Source organism: Chaetodon trifascialis, chromosome 20, assembly GCF_039877785.1.
Source record: "Chaetodon trifascialis isolate fChaTrf1 chromosome 20, fChaTrf1.hap1, whole genome shotgun sequence".
NCBI classification, from domain to species: domain Eukaryota; kingdom Metazoa; phylum Chordata; class Actinopteri; order Chaetodontiformes; family Chaetodontidae; genus Chaetodon; species Chaetodon trifascialis.
In genome coordinates this window covers 2,232,303-2,248,774 of record NC_092075.1, presented here as the reverse complement: position 1 = coordinate 2,248,774, position 16,472 = coordinate 2,232,303, and the positions used below count along the sequence as shown (strand labels likewise).

Below are 16,472 nucleotides of genomic sequence, written 5' to 3'. Positions count from 1 at the left end.
TGTGGATTCAGCCTGAGAGTCTCCGAACATCTTTTCTCGCTTTTTGTCAAGTTCGATTCTCTGCCGCAGCTGTTTTTTACTTTTCATCATTTATTTGTTTTTTTTTTAATTCACTGAGTTACAAAGCTCGATGTCAGGGTGTTTCAGCTGCTTCAGGGGTGTTGGAGCATGAAACCAGCTGGAAGGCCGCAGGTAAAGATCAGCTTCAATCTTCCTCCTCTTTCTTAAAACTGATCCCACAGTCTCTGCAGCTCCTCTGTGGTAACCGTATGAGCTGGGCTACAAAGTACTCCTCCTGTATTCTAGTCTAGAGAATTAGTCTAAAATGAAATTATACTCTAAATTACAGTCAATATGTTACACTAATTTATCCTTTCACTGGTTTGTCAATGAGACAAACATTTGTCACAATATTTTCTGCAAACTTTGAGCACTGAGTTCTAGAAAAGACATATTAAATTCAGAAATCTGAACTCATGAAGTGTAAAATGTCATAATTAAATATCTGTCTGCAGAATCAGATGCAGCTCACTTCTATCATAATCTTTTGAAATGTAAAGTTTTTACAGAATAAATAAAAACAAGTACAGCAACAAGAAGAAACTTTTCTTTATTTTGGCAAATTAAAAACTGCTTGTCATTGATGTGTGGAACACTTGGATATCAGTTGCTTTGTCTTTGATTATAGTGCCCCCATTAGGTCAATTCATGTAATGCAGGGTTAGTTTGTACTTTAAGCTTCCTCTCAGTCAGACATATATTACACAGAGTATCAACACAAACACACGTTGGCTCATTTTACACACAAACTCCACGTTTCCTGTTCACCCCTGAGCTGAAACAAGGGGAAGAACAGGAAGAAAATCCTCCAAATATTGCACAAAATGGCAAAAGTTGTTTATAAAATTGGCCAAAGTGAGGATAAGCCATGATTGACCTTATAAAAATGTATTTAAAACCAATAATTATTCACCTTTCTTGTTTAAAACAAAGCACTTGTGACTCATCACACATACAAAACCTTGTAAATACACTTCACAGGATGGAAGAGCAAAGACGGTCTGCTCTTTGGTTTGACGGGTGGACGGATGCATGATGGGAAGCGATGGCAGCCTGTACAGCAAAGAGGTTGAACAGAGACCAAACGCAGACACCACATCTACACCTGGTGTTAAAATGGTTCTGTGTCTGAACTCGTGATCCGGACTGCGTTCACATCTGGTTTATTTAACTGAGATCAGATCTGTCCTCCAGAGCAAAACCTGTGCGTGAGTCGTCTGAGGTGGCGGCTAACCAGCCCCAGGCTCCCTTGAAAAAACCAGAGATTTAAGAGTTGCTGAGTTTGGGGAAACTTTCTGAACTTTGCAAAATGCTGTCTGCGAAAAATCCTCAATAATACGTCCCCTCTTGTAAATTTGGCAAACGTAACACTTGAAGTTATTCCTTCCTTTGTATAAAACTGTCGTGTCAGTTTGTTCCAGCGTGTTGCAGTACGCTGTCGCTGCTCTGTGACTTGATAAATTATGTGCTTTGTTAAAGCTGCACATGCAGTTATTTCATTTCAACCCGTATTGTCTTTTTTTCACAAAGTTCTGCCAAAAAAAACACATCTTTTGTCACTTTCACAGTACAGAATAGACGTCTAGTCAGTAATTAGAGGCCTGTCTCTTTCAGGATCTGTGGCATAGATTGTGTTTACATGTAAGATCCGAACACAACGCGAGCCAGACGGCGTCCAGATGTGGTCGGGCAGCTCTAATCGCGGCGCCCTGACAGTTTACATTTCAACACCAGGTGTGACTGAGGTGAGACAGAAAGTCAGAAAATCAAAGCTGAGCTGTTCATCGACAGTCACTTCCTCAGCGGCAGGACTTCACCTTTCAGAATCAAGTGAATATTACAGTGAAATATCAGAGATTTAATGCGTGTCTATAGCGCACGAGGCCTCTTGGGGGTTATCTGTTGGCTAGCTTGCTCCTCTTCCTGGAGTGCAGAGCGGAAAGACTTGACTTTATCTGAAAGAGAGAGTTTAAAATGAAAGGTTAAAGAGACGATGCAGCTGAGAGCGCCGATCAAACAAACGATGGCAGAAACATGATGGGAATACGAGTTTTTAGCATTTCCAATCACGTCGCTTTATGTGCAGATTGAAAATGCTTAATTTTGCTGTTGATTACTGATGATGAATGATGCTCGACCTGCTCAGTGTTTAATGTTATACGAGAGGAAATTTCGCTGCATGTTTTATGAGATCCGAAAGTGCAGAAGCACTGAATGACCGTTCCTTCTTCCTGCTATTCAGTTATTCGTCGGTGCAGCTGCGTGAACGAACACCGTTGCTCTGATTGTTACTGTGGTCGGATGGTTTTTATCCTCCTGCTCTGGTTGAACCAGGATGGAAGAGTTTTAATGGACTTAAAATCTGCTCTTTCGCAGTTTTTCATGGTTTATTGAACAGTTTTTGTGCATAACAGACGAAGACTGAGTTAATAAATTAGTTAAAGACGAACAGGAAGTTTCTGTTCCTGAAACTTGAAAACATCCAACCTGGTCTCGTTCAGACACGACGCCGACGTGTTCGCGTTCATCTTTACCTCTCAGCTCGGTGAGGATGTCGATCTTCTGGTCCAGGATCTGCTCCAGCTGGGTTGCGAACGACTCGACGTCGTAGTCGACCTCCTCCGTCATTTCTAAAAGCACCTTCTCGTCTTCCAGCCAGCGGATCGACTCCTGTAAAGACAAGCTGTACTTTAACAGAGACGTGGCAGCGATGAGCAGAATGGGAAGTTGAACCTGCCGTTAACGTCTAGAGATCACGTGAGCTCAGACATGGACCACTCGAGGGAACGAGTCTGTTCATTCGGATTATTTGGGCTGTTTGGATTTCTTTACCTTGACATTCCTGCATCGCAGTCTTCTTCTGAACTCTCTGTGAAAACAACCTATTATTGTGTCTTTAGTGTATTTCTGGCTTCGTTTTAACACCACCTGGCTGCAGATCTGAGCTGCTGCGTTCTTGTCGTGCACCATCCTGACGAAGCGTCTCTTCGTTTGCTGAGCTGTTGTCTTGCGTCCCTGTGATTGGCTCAGCTGCGATGAGGCGAGTGATGTGATTCGCTGAGAGTGAATTTCTCCATGTCCACACCCTCTGATCTATATTGTGCTTCAGCCAGCCTGTCTGCACTTGAACACGTTTAAAGTAGAGGCTGTTCTGTACCTGGAACACCGCCCGGTGGTCCTCCAGCACCTGCTCCTCCATCTCCACCAGCTGAGACACGGCTTCGTGGAAAGTGAAGAGCTGCGGGGAAACTTCTTCCTCCTGCAGAGAACAAACTGACACTGAAAATCTGCAGTCTGGAGACTTTCTGCTTACACAAACTGCTGTCAGCTCCAGGAATCGTTCCTCCTCTTTATACTCAATGCGCTTGCTGTGTCAATGATGGCGGACAAAGTCCATCACATTTATTCTGTCTCTTGGGGCATGTGTTTCCTTTGTGGTGAAGCACTTTGAGCTGCAGTTCCTGTAGATTCAGAGTGCAAATTCTAACCAGCTAAAAACAAATACTGAACATATGAAGAGATCCAGCTGACAGTGTTGAGGAAGACTCTGTTTGGATGCTGGACTTAAATGTTAATGGACTTTTGAATGAGGTGAAGTTCTGCTTTCTGTCAGTAAGAAGAAGAATGACTGTATGTGAAACCAACATGCACCCCTCGAAGTGGCTGAGCTCGTCTTACGTTCTGTTCGCAGAGCAGCTTCAGGTCGTCCCTCTGCGGAGAGCTCCCGACGCCCCACTGAGCCTCCAGCACCTCCAGCTGGGTGACGTGTCCTCCCTGACGGCTGTCCATCGCCGCCGCGGGGTCCACGGTGAGCTCCTTCACCCTGACAACACATCGGTGCTGCTTGTCAATAACAACATGGCTGCCGCAGCGACCGCTGAGGCGTCTGATGTCGAGCAGCAGGCAGCTAACAGGTTGGTGGTCGCATGCAATACGCAGACATGTTGCAGGTGAAAATGCTCAGCGTGCCAGAGGAGCAACAAACAAAACAGAGTGAGTCCGTGCAGGTTTGGGGTCAAATCACGCCTGGAAAATTAAAATTAAAAGATGATGGACAGCGGGGAAAAATGTTGATGCAAAATGAACAAAAAATGAGTGAACAGGCAGAAGTTAACCCGTCGACTAACTGTAGGATGAAGTGATGCAGCAGTTTGGACGAATCTTCCTAAAATACACTGAATGCATGGAGGAGTTTGGTGGCCTGCAGGTCAGCTGCCATCATTAAAGGTCCCCTCCAGACACGTTTCAAGACATTACTCAGCTAGTAAGGAGAAATAATTTGTGTCTCCACAATGAAGGTATTCACTTAGTTAAAATGACATCGACTCTAAGTGTGTGAGGATGGCCGATGATAGTTTCTGTTTTTGTTATCGTCAACAAATCAGGTGAAAAGACCAAAACCAACAGTTTGTTAATTGGTCTCTCAGTTTCTGACTTCCTGTCTAAGGATCTCAGACCAAAGCTCATTGGTTCCTACTGAAGACAAACGTTCAGTAATGTCCCAAACCAATGGGTTGCTGTAGTTTTTAATGCATTCGTTGGGGACTATTTTCAGCAGCGGATTAATCCCAGCCAGTATTTGGGGCATCAGTAGTGTTGCTTTCGTCAATGAAAATTATGACTAAATATCGTCGTCAACGAACCTTTATCACGTGACGAAAACGAGACGAGACGTAAATGCTGGTCACGTGACGATAACGAAGATTAAATATATAATGCAACATTGTTGACAAATAAAAAGGAGACTAAATGTGGTTTACAAAATAAAAATTCTGTTAAATTGTTTTAAATGAAACTGACGAAAATGAAGAGGCGTTTTAGCAGAGTTTTTATTTTGTAAACCACATTTAGTCTCGATTTTATTCGTCAGCATTGTTGCATTATGTATTTAATCATAGTTATCTTCACATGACCAGCATTTACGTTGCGTCTGGTCTCGTTCTCGTCACGATATTTAGTCATAACTTCCGTTTACAAAAGCAACACTTGGCATCAGGATGGCGTATAAACTATAATCAGAGGCTCAGAGGAATGAGATGAATCAGGCTTTGAAACGCACGCAGCGCCTGTTAGGATCAATTTATTGGTTTTGGTCCTTTCATGGGATTTATTGATCATCCAGATTATTGGCAGTTATCCTGATCACTCCCTGTAGGCTCTGCGTGGTTTCGGGTAACTTCTGAGTGGAAGCAACAAAAAGCGGTTACTAATGGAGAATGAGGGCGACATCACATGCCAGCATGGCGGCAGCTTGTCGTGCAGCAGAATGCGATCGTACTCATAGGTGGGGGAGAGCTCAGAGCGACCCCCTCCGCCCCCGCTCTGGGAGAAGGGAATGTCTGAGGGACTTATTCCAAACTCCTTTACTCTGGAGACACGGCGGGAGAGGCAGAAAGACACAACCGCAGAAGAAGAAGAAGAAGAAGAAGAAGAGACAGGAGAGGGTTATGTTGTGTAACCAGTCTCACATTCATTTACTTTAGATGGGACGGACATGTGAGGAGACAGAAGACAAACAGGGACACCAAGGTCACGGTACGTCTCAGAAAATATCACAATATTACACAAATACTATTATTACTACTATCATCAGTTACAGTGAGCCTTAAAGGACAAACAGAAGCGTTTTTGGGTGACACAAAATAATGTCCTGTATTTTTAAAATAACACGAACAGGGTAGAATTCAGGGTAGAAAACACAGATTCTATGATCGTAAAATCGGGAATTTTCATTTCAAGGTGAAACCTGCATCCCGCCGCAACCTTAACTAAGACTGACCAATGGTTCAGCTCCAGCCTTTTAGCCTGTTTTAGCTCATTGTTTTGGGTCACTTTCAGCAGCTCCTCACCATCAAACCCACAAACCAGACAAACTTCTTCCTGTTAGCAGTTAATTAGCCACAGCTACAGTCGGCTTAAAATAAGAAGCTGCTACCTTTAAGTTCTCTGTGACCAAAACAAGGATGAAGAGGTGATGATGTGAGATAATAACCATGATATTCGTTAGCGTCTGAGTTTAATACCTGCAGGTATTTTGCTGACTGGGAACTAGATCAAAAATGAAACAGCTCTTAGGAACGATCCCTAATGATAAAATATCAGTGTTGTATTTTCCACCTTTTTGCACGGCGAAAATCCATCAATGCTCAACTAATCAATCAGAAATTGTAATTAATATTACTCTATGTACTGTCAGGCCTGTGGACAAATCACAGCTGTTAGATGAAGCTTTGCATTGATTCTTAAATGCAGAAATGTAACTGAAAATTGATTTAACTGAGGTGAATAAAGATAGAGTGATGACACGTCACTCTGCAGCCGTCTGGGTATGAAAGGAAACGCTGTGGACTGAATCTGACTCTGTAAAGCATCAGGCTGCTGTGGACTTCCTGTCAGCAGAGATGTTTAGTGAAGACGTGTGTTTACGTTAACGTGAAAGAGACCAATGACCGTGCTAAGCTAACGATGTCCAACAGCTAAACTGCTCCTTCAAGTGTTACATCAAGTCCTTGTTTCTCAAAACACAGAAACACCTTCTTGAAATCTAATTTTCAATAAACGTTACGCTGTGAAATAAAAGCTGTTCTGTCAGATTATCGTGTTTTACCTGTTGGCGTATCTCAGCGTGTTCAGGGTGTTTTCACATGACGCCATTCCAGGAGAGATGGTCGCGATCTGTGCGGGGAAGCATCAGAGACGTAGATCAGCGTTCATCAAGACTTCATCCGAGACGGTTAAACGTCTTAATTCCCATAATGCTTCTGTCTTACCATGCATGTTCTGGAGTTCTCTCCTATGAAGGAGTCCCTCAGCACTTGGGTTAACTTGCTGGCTCTGAAGGGAGTGTGAGGTTTGTTTCTGCCCAGAGCTCGAATGCACTCCTGCAGACAGACAGCAATGACGTCAAACACAGAAACAGAGTTTTCAACAAAATTTAGTCCAGTTTGAACTGATGGCTGACATTTTTCCTGAACTGTACAGCAATCAGGCAGCTTTTGCTCCGTGAGGATGTTTTAGCATCGACCACAGAGCGTTGAGATCTGTCTGCTGGTCTTCTTTCCTGACTGAAATGTGACCTTTTCAAGCATCTCAGATGTTTTTAGAAATGATTTTGTTGTCTCGTGTTGTTTTTGTTTATATGGAAGTTCCAAATAAAGAGGAAAATAATCAAATGTGACTACGTTTGGTACGCTGTGGTTATTTTACATCATTTCTTCATTGAATTTCCAAAACCACCGCGACACCATGATGTAAAATGACATGTACAGTGACAGGTGATTTAGGCCTATCGCCCACCCCTCCTGGTGAGCCTGAATAAGCTCCTCGCTGACTCTACTGTGCTGAGGTGGAGACCTTTAGTGCCAGCAGGCTCTTGTTGATCTCCGCTCCTTCGAGGCGAGTCTGGCGGTCAGCGCTGGACGTGTCCGCCCCCCTTTCGTTCCCTGCCAGGTCGATGAGGGAGAACTTCCCGTGCATCTTCCCCCGTCGACGCAGGATGATCTGGAACACAGCATGGCTCCGAGAGGAGTGAGCGTTGGCTGAGGTCTGACCGGAGGTCCTGAAGGAAAAAAACCCAGAGCTTATTCCTGAGGGCCAGTCCACACTTTCCACTCCGCTAACTGCACTTCCTGCTGTTTTACCTGCAGCTGTTTCCCACTTCGATGAGTTTGAGGACGTCCTCTGTGCACTTCACCTCCCTCTCCTGCAGCCCCACCACCTGCACCTGCTGCTTCCCGTCCTCCAGCACCCGTAGCTTGGCTTTGCGGTTTAGCAGGTCAAACACCTTTGAAGGCAAACGCAGTGGTTGAGTGTTTCACCTGACATCTGTTCCTGTCAGGGCTGCGACAAGCCAACACACGGGGTCCTGGAACAAAGCTACGACTCACAGACGCTAAAACTAACCTCAGAGTAGGACAACAGACTAATAAATTGGAGGTAAAAGCTAAAGTCAGCAGGCTAACATAACAATGCCAACATACTGATGTTTAACAGGTATAATTTACATTAGCAAACATGGTTGTGTAGCATGTTAGCATGATAATATTTATTAATTAGTACTAAAAGCAAAGTGAAATTATGCTAGTGAGCACTATCCAATTGTTTTTCAGCGCTTACTGCTGTGCATCTTGGGTATCTTCTTTCACTACACCCCCAGTTAGCATGTGTGCTCTTACAGACGGACAAAACATGTCTAAAGTATTGACACCCTGCAGTCTCCAAACAGGACATAAATATTAATATAATGATTGGCGGTTGTGGGACACCCAGAGACACTTGCCTTCCCGCTGTAAATCTCAAAAAATGTGGCAAAGATTTGGAGATCCAACTTCTTGTAATTTGGCTTCTTCAACATGAGAAAGACGTCTCTGGCTGCACAAAGAAAGAAGAAAGACAGACTTAAATTGAGCCAAATGGAGACAACCAGCAGCGAAGGTGAAGAAGTTAGGGAGGAACTAACCAGAGAGTGCATAGATCCCTTTAGAGCAGTCCTGGTTCTTTCCCGAAAAGTCTCCTCCCATCGTCTGGAAGGGAGATACGAGTTCAAACAGGAACAGGGCAGTGACACATAAATCCTCCTCCCTAAAAAGCACTCACATGTGTTTTTCCACTTCCAGTTTGTCCGTATGCGAAGCAGGTCGCCATCCCCCTCTCAAAAATGGTCTCAACCAGCGGCTGAGCAGTGAACCTGTGAGCAGAAGACAGAAGTGCTGCTGTCACTCGTCCTCACTTCAGGACAATCAGAATGAAAAGTGGATAAAATGATTCTCGAGAAAGAATAAAGAAAATAATCTGCTAAAAGTGCTTCACACACTTGGCACAGCACTTTAAATAACAAAAGAATAACATTTTTCATGGAAATGAGTCGGTCTTTATTTCATGATGTCACCTCTGCTGACAGTGACTGCCCTCTCACCTTTCAGCCAATCACATGCCTCCTGCTTCTCTTAAGCGAGCAAGCTAGCTGCTACCAGATTTAGCACCTGTTAGCTGGAGCAACAGCAATATCAAAGTAATTCTGAATCAACTATCTCACTGCTGCTGTAAATAAACACAGAAAACATCATATTTTATTTATTTAGCTTAACAAAGCTACACGTGCTACTATCGTAGGTGGTTAATGAGCTAGGTGAGGTTGTTAGCTTCGTTTAGCACTCAGCATCGAAGAAACAGCTGCTAACATTAGCTAGTTAATTCACTAAGCAGCTTTTGATTCTTACGATGTTCCTGAAGCCAACAGGAGCTAGCTAACAATGACAACACAAACTCACTCACAAGCTAGGTAGCATGAACAGTTTTGTTAAGCTAAGGCTTAAAAGCTACAGAGGCTTCTGTCTGTCATATTTATTTACTCTACAGTGGCCTCTCGTTAGCTAATTCAGAGTAAAGTCAGCACTGTTATTGCTCTAGCTAACAGGAGCTAACTGGCTAAACTTTGCAGCTGTTAGCAAAGAGAAGGAAGGGACGTGATTGGTTGAAAGAACATTAATGAAAAGCATCAGTATGAAATGAAACTGGAAATAAAACATGAAATAAAAGTTCTTATGGGAAATGAAAATTGATGAAGTAACTTAATTTGTTGAGTTTTAATAGTTTATAGTTTTTCACATTTAGCTCATAATGTGTTGTGTTTGTCAGTTCATTTAATATTGGACATTTTGGGCTTCCGTAGATAATCCATCACCTGTAAACCATTTCATTGGTCGAGTTCTCATCGAAGGCGTAGTCGAATCGGAAGGTCTGGTTCTCCAGGTAGCGGGTCAGGTCGACCTTCTGCTTGGGCTCATGGACCATCACCACGTCCTTGCTGGGAATGGTGATCACATCCAGATCCTTCACGGACAGCTCTGAAGAGACACGGACAAGACGTTCAGTTTGTCCACCCGTCAACGTGCGAGTCAAAGGAGACAACTTCAGAGACGACACGACTGAATATGAAGTCAGGATCTGTGCAGTTGGTACATGCAGAGTATTACTGGTAGAATAAAAATTAAAATAAATAAACTGGTCTCTGAACACACGCAGAATAAAGGAGCTCTCACCTTTTTTATTGAGTGGACGAGCGCGAACGCATACACATATTCTGTGCTCCTCGATCTGAAACATCAGCAGATAAACTGAAGTGTGAACACACTCGTACGAGACGTTAACAACAGCCTCTGTTTGGACATTTAGCCGATCAACACTGCAGCTTTTCCCCTTTGAGCTCCTCTCAAACAGCTTCAGGGTTGGAAAAATGTAAAGTTTAGTGCGAACCTGCTTCTATCAACTGAGCCACATGACTTTTTTTTTTTTTTTTTTGAAAGATTTAAGTGTGTAACGCTGAATCAGGAAACATGGCTCTAAACCAGACTTACCAGATCGTTACTGGTTAGAGGCCTGTAGTCCAGACTGGCTCTGAAGTCTCTGATCATACACATGATTTCATAGTTTGGTAAATTGACGTCCACCTCCTGAAATGAACAAACACACAAGTATGACATGACTCTGACTCTGAACAAGCCAATAAACGCTGTGAATTTTGTAATTGTTTGAAATTTATACAGTCACAGCAGAGAAAAGTCATGCATTTCTTCTGCAAAGTAAATGATCTCACTAGACTTCTGCACACGACCCAAATTCAGCCTGAGGTCTGAAGGTGCTTTTTTTGTTAAATTTCACATCACTGACCGTCTGAGCAGCAGGTTAATTAGCAACTCAACCTGCAACACATGCAAACAAACACCTGACAGGAAAAGGGAAGTTCCTCCCACGTCAAAAACACAGTTCTTCTCTTGTTCCTGCACCTTAAAGCTCGGTTTGCATGAGCATGACTTCATGTCATAATCCAGAAACCAATCCTAATACAGGTCGAAACCTCCAGTTCACAAACACTGAGAACAGACGTGAACGTGAAGGTGAAGCATGAGACAGTTTGTGTGGAGGAATTATCCTTTGCACACCTGAGACGCTGTGTGTGTACATGCACATATACATATATGTGTGTTTGCGCCTCACCTGTGCCCTCTTCTCTCTCAGCTCTTGTTGCTGAAGTCGTCTCTTCTCTCGCTTCTCCTGCAGTTTCTCTACTTCCTTCACACAGTTTGATTTTCTCCGTGCTGAAAGTAATCAAATGAATCACACACACAGGTATTTACAGGTGTACTGGGCAGGATTCTGATATCAAACAACGTTTGGAGTCATAAAATAATCCCTCTCATATCATTTTGTTTCAACAAAATGCAAAATAATTTCCTGGAACAGCTGCTCGCTGCAGTTTTTAGCACAAATTATTCACACGTGAGGAAACAGAGCATTTGTTGGGGACTATTTTTAGCGGCGGATTAATCCACATTTGGTGCTCTGGTGAGTATTTGTGGCAGCAGAACAGTGTGTGTGTGTGTGTGTGTGTGTGTGTGTGTGTGTGTGTGCTCATGTCACCCAGTGCAAGGGGTGGAAAGCACACACACTCAGGTGTCCTCATCATTCTGTCCTCTCAGTCAGGCGAGGTTGTATCAATAAGAGCAATAACAGACTGAGCAGGTACTACAACATCAACATGAGGGTGGCAGGTGTCAATCAAGCGTGAACAGGTGATGTCAGTGAAACAGCTGTGGGTGGAGGCGTGCAGCAGCTTTAAGATTTTACATACGAATGATCAGTATAATAACACGTAGCATAATGTTAATAATAATAATAACATGTAACAAATCCATAATATGACAACTGACAGTAGTTTTACTCTTGATACTTAAAGTACATTTCTGATAATACATTAGGAACAGAGGACATTACTGTTTGTGCTGAATCAAAGCATCTGCCTGCTGGTTTTAGAGCTCTGTGGCACAGAGGGATGAGGTGTCAGGCTGTGGACACACATTCACTGCTGGTTTTGCTTTTTTTACTGGGATTTACTGCCAGTAAAAAAGGAGAATCTCATTCTTTGAAGTGATTCTGCAGCTCTGCACATGAAATCCTTTGACAGTTAAATGTGAAGACTTGATTTCCACCGTCGCGTGTGTTTATGCTAATCCGACAGCCACAGCTGAGAGCTAAAACAAATGCTGTAGTATGAGTCCAAGTCCTGAAGCCAAACGGGCGAGCGACTGTGAAAGAGCCTTTGACGCCCTCGCGCTCACAGCTGTGTGGACGCATGACATCACCTCGGACACACACCCTCCACCAGAAAATAACAACACGCACACACTTGGAAACTACCTCCAACTACACGAGCGGTTAGAAAACCTCAGGCCTGCGGACCTGAAGAGCCCCTGACATGCATAACGCAGAAGGAGGGCCGTGTTACCGTTCTGCTGCTGCAGCAGCGACTGGCTGAGGGCAGTCTGCGGGGCGATGGCCGGTGGAGGCGGATCTGCAGGCTGGCTGTGCTGGCTGGGACGGGCCCGGGTGGTTCCCACTGCGGCAGCTGAGGAGCAATAATCTGTGTGAAACTGCTATGCATAGAGCTTTAGATAGCTTTAGAGCTGAAATGATCAGTCAGTTATTAGTCAGTTATTATTGACTTCTTTAAACAAAAATGTGCTGGTTCCATTCCTGTTCAGATGGTCTGTGTTGTCTGCTTCGCACACACAAATAAGAAGGTTTTGGTTTGTGAGGAAAAAGACAAAAGAAGAAGCACATGATGAAGCTCAATGACGTTACTTTGCCTCAGACATGCAGACGCAGCAGTGCAGCATCAGCTCTGACGGCCACAGCAGCTCAATGCGTTCATAACATCTGGATCTGATCACAACTCCAGTAATCCAGAGGCTGGAACTGTGTGTCACCAGTATAAGACCAGAACCTGGTCAAGATACGATAGAAACTGAGTCTTATTTTGAAAATCCGACTAAAATCAAACATACCTCTGTTCTCCCGTGGAGCGTTCTCAGACTTGGGTATCGCTGTGATCCGTCTGGTCTGAAATGAAAACACAGAAAGATTACAGATTAGTAAGACAGGTGTCATTTCTGCTCACTGCTCGGACATTTCATGAAAAAACTTTATTACTGTGGTCATAAATGCTCCCTAAAAAGTCAATTGGAACATCAGATTCTGTAGTGCAGTGAGGCTCCATAATCAATCATCTTTGACATCAGTAACACGCAGCTTTTTTACGAGTGACTCAGGGGTTGACTTCTATTCATATGGGCCATTATATGGTGGATATTATATATGCAGTAAATGAACCACAGCTTGCAGAACTGGTCAGTTTGTTTCAAATTTACTTTGAAAATCTGTCAAATCAAAGTTTTTAAATCATCTGAGTCTCAGGTGCACATTAATAAAAAAAAATATCAAGTAATAAGGTACTTTAACATGGAGTATCTGAGTAAAACTCAACTTCTGTGTTGGCCAGTTATATAAGCAAACACCGTGAATGAAGAAAATACTGCAGAGTCGACCTGTGTGTGTGTGTGGACGGTGCAGGTGCATATGAAGGAGTTAGACCAGAAAGCGTATCCACACATGCAAACTGTGCCAACAATGTTCCAGCAAAGTCAAAAGCAAAGCTGCACCGTCGACACTGAAGACAAAACACTGACTCACAAAAATGACCTGAAGCTGAACAAAAACTTCATGTTCTCTTCAAACGAGGAACAATAATAACCACCGATGATGTGATCTTATACGATCGCGTCATGGCTGATCATTGATAACAGCTGCTGGGGAGCAGACCTTGGGGAGTTTGCTGGTTTTGGAAACACTGGAGGGAGGAAGAGGAGCCTCAGGACTCTGTGGTATCTCCTCGTCAGGAGCAACATCTGGATTCAGAGCGAAGACGCTCTCCAGGTCAATCTGAGGCAGGAGAAAAGGCAGAGATGCATGTTATTGTGAGCTTTATTTAATCGTTTTCACCCTTATTAACAGCATTCGGCACTCCATAAAAGCTCCAGTGGAGTCTCAGTTTGATCGATCTGAACAACCATAAACAACACAAAACATCGTTAGCATGTGTTACAGAGCTTCCTGTACAGAAATCACTTCCTGCCCTCCATCTGCAGCTCGCGCCACCACAAAAGAGTGACGTGCAAACAACCTACAGAGCCAGACAGGAAGTGACATCATCCGAGATGAAACACAACAGAGGCACAAACATAGAGCATCATTTAAAAATGTTCCAAATTAAAAGACATCAAATTTGACATCCAAGATTTAATCTTTATAATTTTTTCTATGGCTGTGGAAGACTTCTGGTTTCAGCTCTTCCTCCTGATGAACGACATCTTTACATCTGAAAAATCTTGTTTATCTCAGATGGCTATAGGAACCTTTGCAGTCAAACTGATATCTATGGTACTCACAGACAGGAGTGCGTGTTAATTTAAACGTGTCTGGATGCCAGATATTATTTTCCAGACACACTGAACGCACATTAAGAATAATAAAGGATTTGTTGAGCCTGACTGATGAGAGCATTCAGGTACATAACGCAGGAAGTTGGCGGCAGCTGCACCTCTTTCCCTTTGGTGTCTCCGTTCTCGATCCACTCCACCGTCACGCTCTCGTTGTCCTCGTGCAGCGATGTGACCATCGCCTGGTGGATCCGTCCTGCAGAGAGAGGATGTGAAGAGATGCTAGACCTGCTCTGTGCTGCTGCTGCTGCTGCTGCATGGGACTGTGCAGTCAACGCCTATAGGGTAACACCTGCTGCTGTGAATCAGACATTAACGCATCCAGTGAGCCAAACTCATCTCTGAGATCACTTCAGAAAGGGAAAAACACGACATCAGTGCAAACATGTTGGATTCCTGCAGTCCCTGTTCAACCCTGAAATCAGGATACTGGGATGCTAATGGGTGTGGCTCATGATGGATGATGATAAGACTTTCCCCTGTCATTCACGGTGTCACACTCAGCCTCACTGGCTGCCGTTTACTGCCTGTTAATTGGATTCTTGGCAGCCAGACTGTCTGACACACATGAAGCACGTGAAAAACAGGCTATTTTTGAGGCAGTGGGACGGGATGCAGTCAGAGGGGAGAGGCCCCGTGCACGCAGCCATCCATCAGCCCGCGATCCACAGGCCACTGCTGGGGGATGCAGCGCAGGCTGATGCAGTCAGCGGCACTGGAGGGCTTTCAGCCATGATGCAGTGAGGGGGACAGTGCGGACAGAGGGAGGCAGGGCAGGTGTCATTTTTAGCCGGAGAACCGCACAGGTGGACGGACCCGCCCGCCCGGGCGGCCGCTCCCCCTCCCGGCCGGCTGTCCAGCGTGCGTCTACTTCACTGACAGTCGACAGCAGCGTGACAGAAAACGCCATTTGCGTTGGTTTTAAGGCTCTAACGTTTCACTGCCCGGGTTTTTAACGCGACATCACGGTGAAAACGATGATGTAGCAGCCTGCTAGCTAAGAACGACACCCCGCTGCGGTGAGCGGTAACGTTAGCTCCGGACCCGCCGGACGGAGAGCGGCGCGCGTGTGTGTGTATGTATGTGTGGAGCTAGCTACGTACCGTCGCTCCGTTTTATCTCCACGTAGATGCCCACGAAGATCTTCCCGAAAATCCCGGCCATCTCTGCTCCTCGTGCGGTGTCTTCTGCGGGCGGGCGCGCGTGCGTCCGTGCCTGCGTGTGCGCGTGTGCTAAGCCCGGCCAAGTTGCGCGCCGCTGCAGAAGCTGAGGTCACCAGCGGTCAATCACAGGAGAGGAGAGCGAGCCGCTGCGCATGCGCGGAGGATGTCGCTCAGAAGAGATGGAGGTGAGGCGCATCCCGACATAAATACAGGCGGAGGAGGAGAGAAGCTGCTCCGACAGCAAAGTTTTCCTGGAGGTGTCATCTTGACATAATCTGGAGAAGGTTTTGGCTATTTAGAACAAGGCAAAGGAAGTACATTTCTATTTTTTTTTTTTACCTAAAATACAGCTCTTCTACCTTTTGTAAACATAGTAAAGGAACCATCTCTCACATATTTTAAATATCCTTAAATTTCTGGACACATCTAGAGTCTCATTTTCAAGGTCAACTCTATTCTTTCAACTTTAAAGATATTGAGCATTACCATGATAATCCAATATGTGATTAACTTGTTGTTCTATGGAAGTCTTGCAAATCACTGACTAAATTTTCACCTTTTCCAGTGGAACTGTTTAAATCCCTCAGCCTAGTGAATAATACTTTTATCTTTACTACATTTACTTTGTTTAACCTCTGTTTATTAATTCTTCACCTGACTTGTCTTATATGGTCTCATTTGTCAATAAAATAGTATCTTGAGATAAGGGGTGTCCTGGAAAGGCTCAGTCGCTCATAGAGGATGGAGCGGGTTCACCTCTTTGATATTACCACCTGAGCTGAGGAACACACGCACACACCTGTTGGTTTGTTTGTTTTTGTAGCTTTCATTTTACTCTTCACTGCAGATGTGTGTTCGCTTGTCTCGCTCTCTTTGCTCTTCTGTCCTCAGCTTGTGACATGAAATATTAATCTTT

General features: G+C 44.3%; 1 protein-coding gene across 3 annotated transcripts; it reads right to left on the bottom strand.

Moving 5' to 3' along the window:
• Positions 1-585: 585 nt before the first annotated feature.
• LOC139348461 (kinesin-like protein KIF2A) lies at positions 586-15,704 on the bottom strand. 3 transcript variants are annotated; one of them, XM_070988612.1, is made up of 21 exons: positions 15,497-15,704; positions 14,495-14,589; positions 13,717-13,836; positions 12,903-12,957; positions 12,344-12,463; positions 11,056-11,156; positions 10,416-10,511; positions 10,101-10,155; positions 9,743-9,905; positions 8,656-8,746; positions 8,519-8,582; positions 8,339-8,430; positions 7,701-7,843; positions 7,414-7,618; positions 6,831-6,941; positions 6,668-6,735; positions 5,339-5,428; positions 3,739-3,883; positions 3,218-3,319; positions 2,595-2,730; positions 586-2,015 (listed from the first exon to the last, which is right to left on the bottom strand). In XM_070988612.1, exons 1-21 carry the CDS (start codon positions 15,555-15,557, stop codon positions 1,930-1,932), a joined length of 2,199 nt encoding a protein of 732 aa, XP_070844713.1. In that variant the 5' UTR covers positions 15,558-15,704; the 3' UTR covers positions 586-1,929. The 3 variants fall into 3 exon arrangements, with proteins under 3 accessions (XP_070844713.1, XP_070844714.1, XP_070844715.1); XM_070988613.1 differs by having other exon boundaries at positions 14,495-14,691; positions 15,497-15,627; XM_070988614.1 differs by lacking the exon at positions 5,339-5,428.
• Between the last annotated feature and the right edge of the window lie 768 nt (positions 15,705-16,472).

Excerpts from the sequence above, each read along its gene's own strand:
- LOC139348461 (XM_070988612.1), bottom strand. The coding sequence starts at position 15,557 with ATGGCCGGGATTTTCGGGAAGATCTTCGTGGGCATCTACGTGGAGATA. Across the intron at positions 12,464-12,902 it reads CGCTCCACGGGAGAACAGAG|CTGCCGCAGTGGGAACCACC; the intron begins GTATGTTTGATT and ends ATTGCTCCTCAG. Across the intron at positions 3,884-5,338 it reads GAGCTCTCCCCCACCTATGA|GGTGAAGGAGCTCACCGTGG; the intron begins GTACGATCGCAT and ends ATGTGTTGTCAG.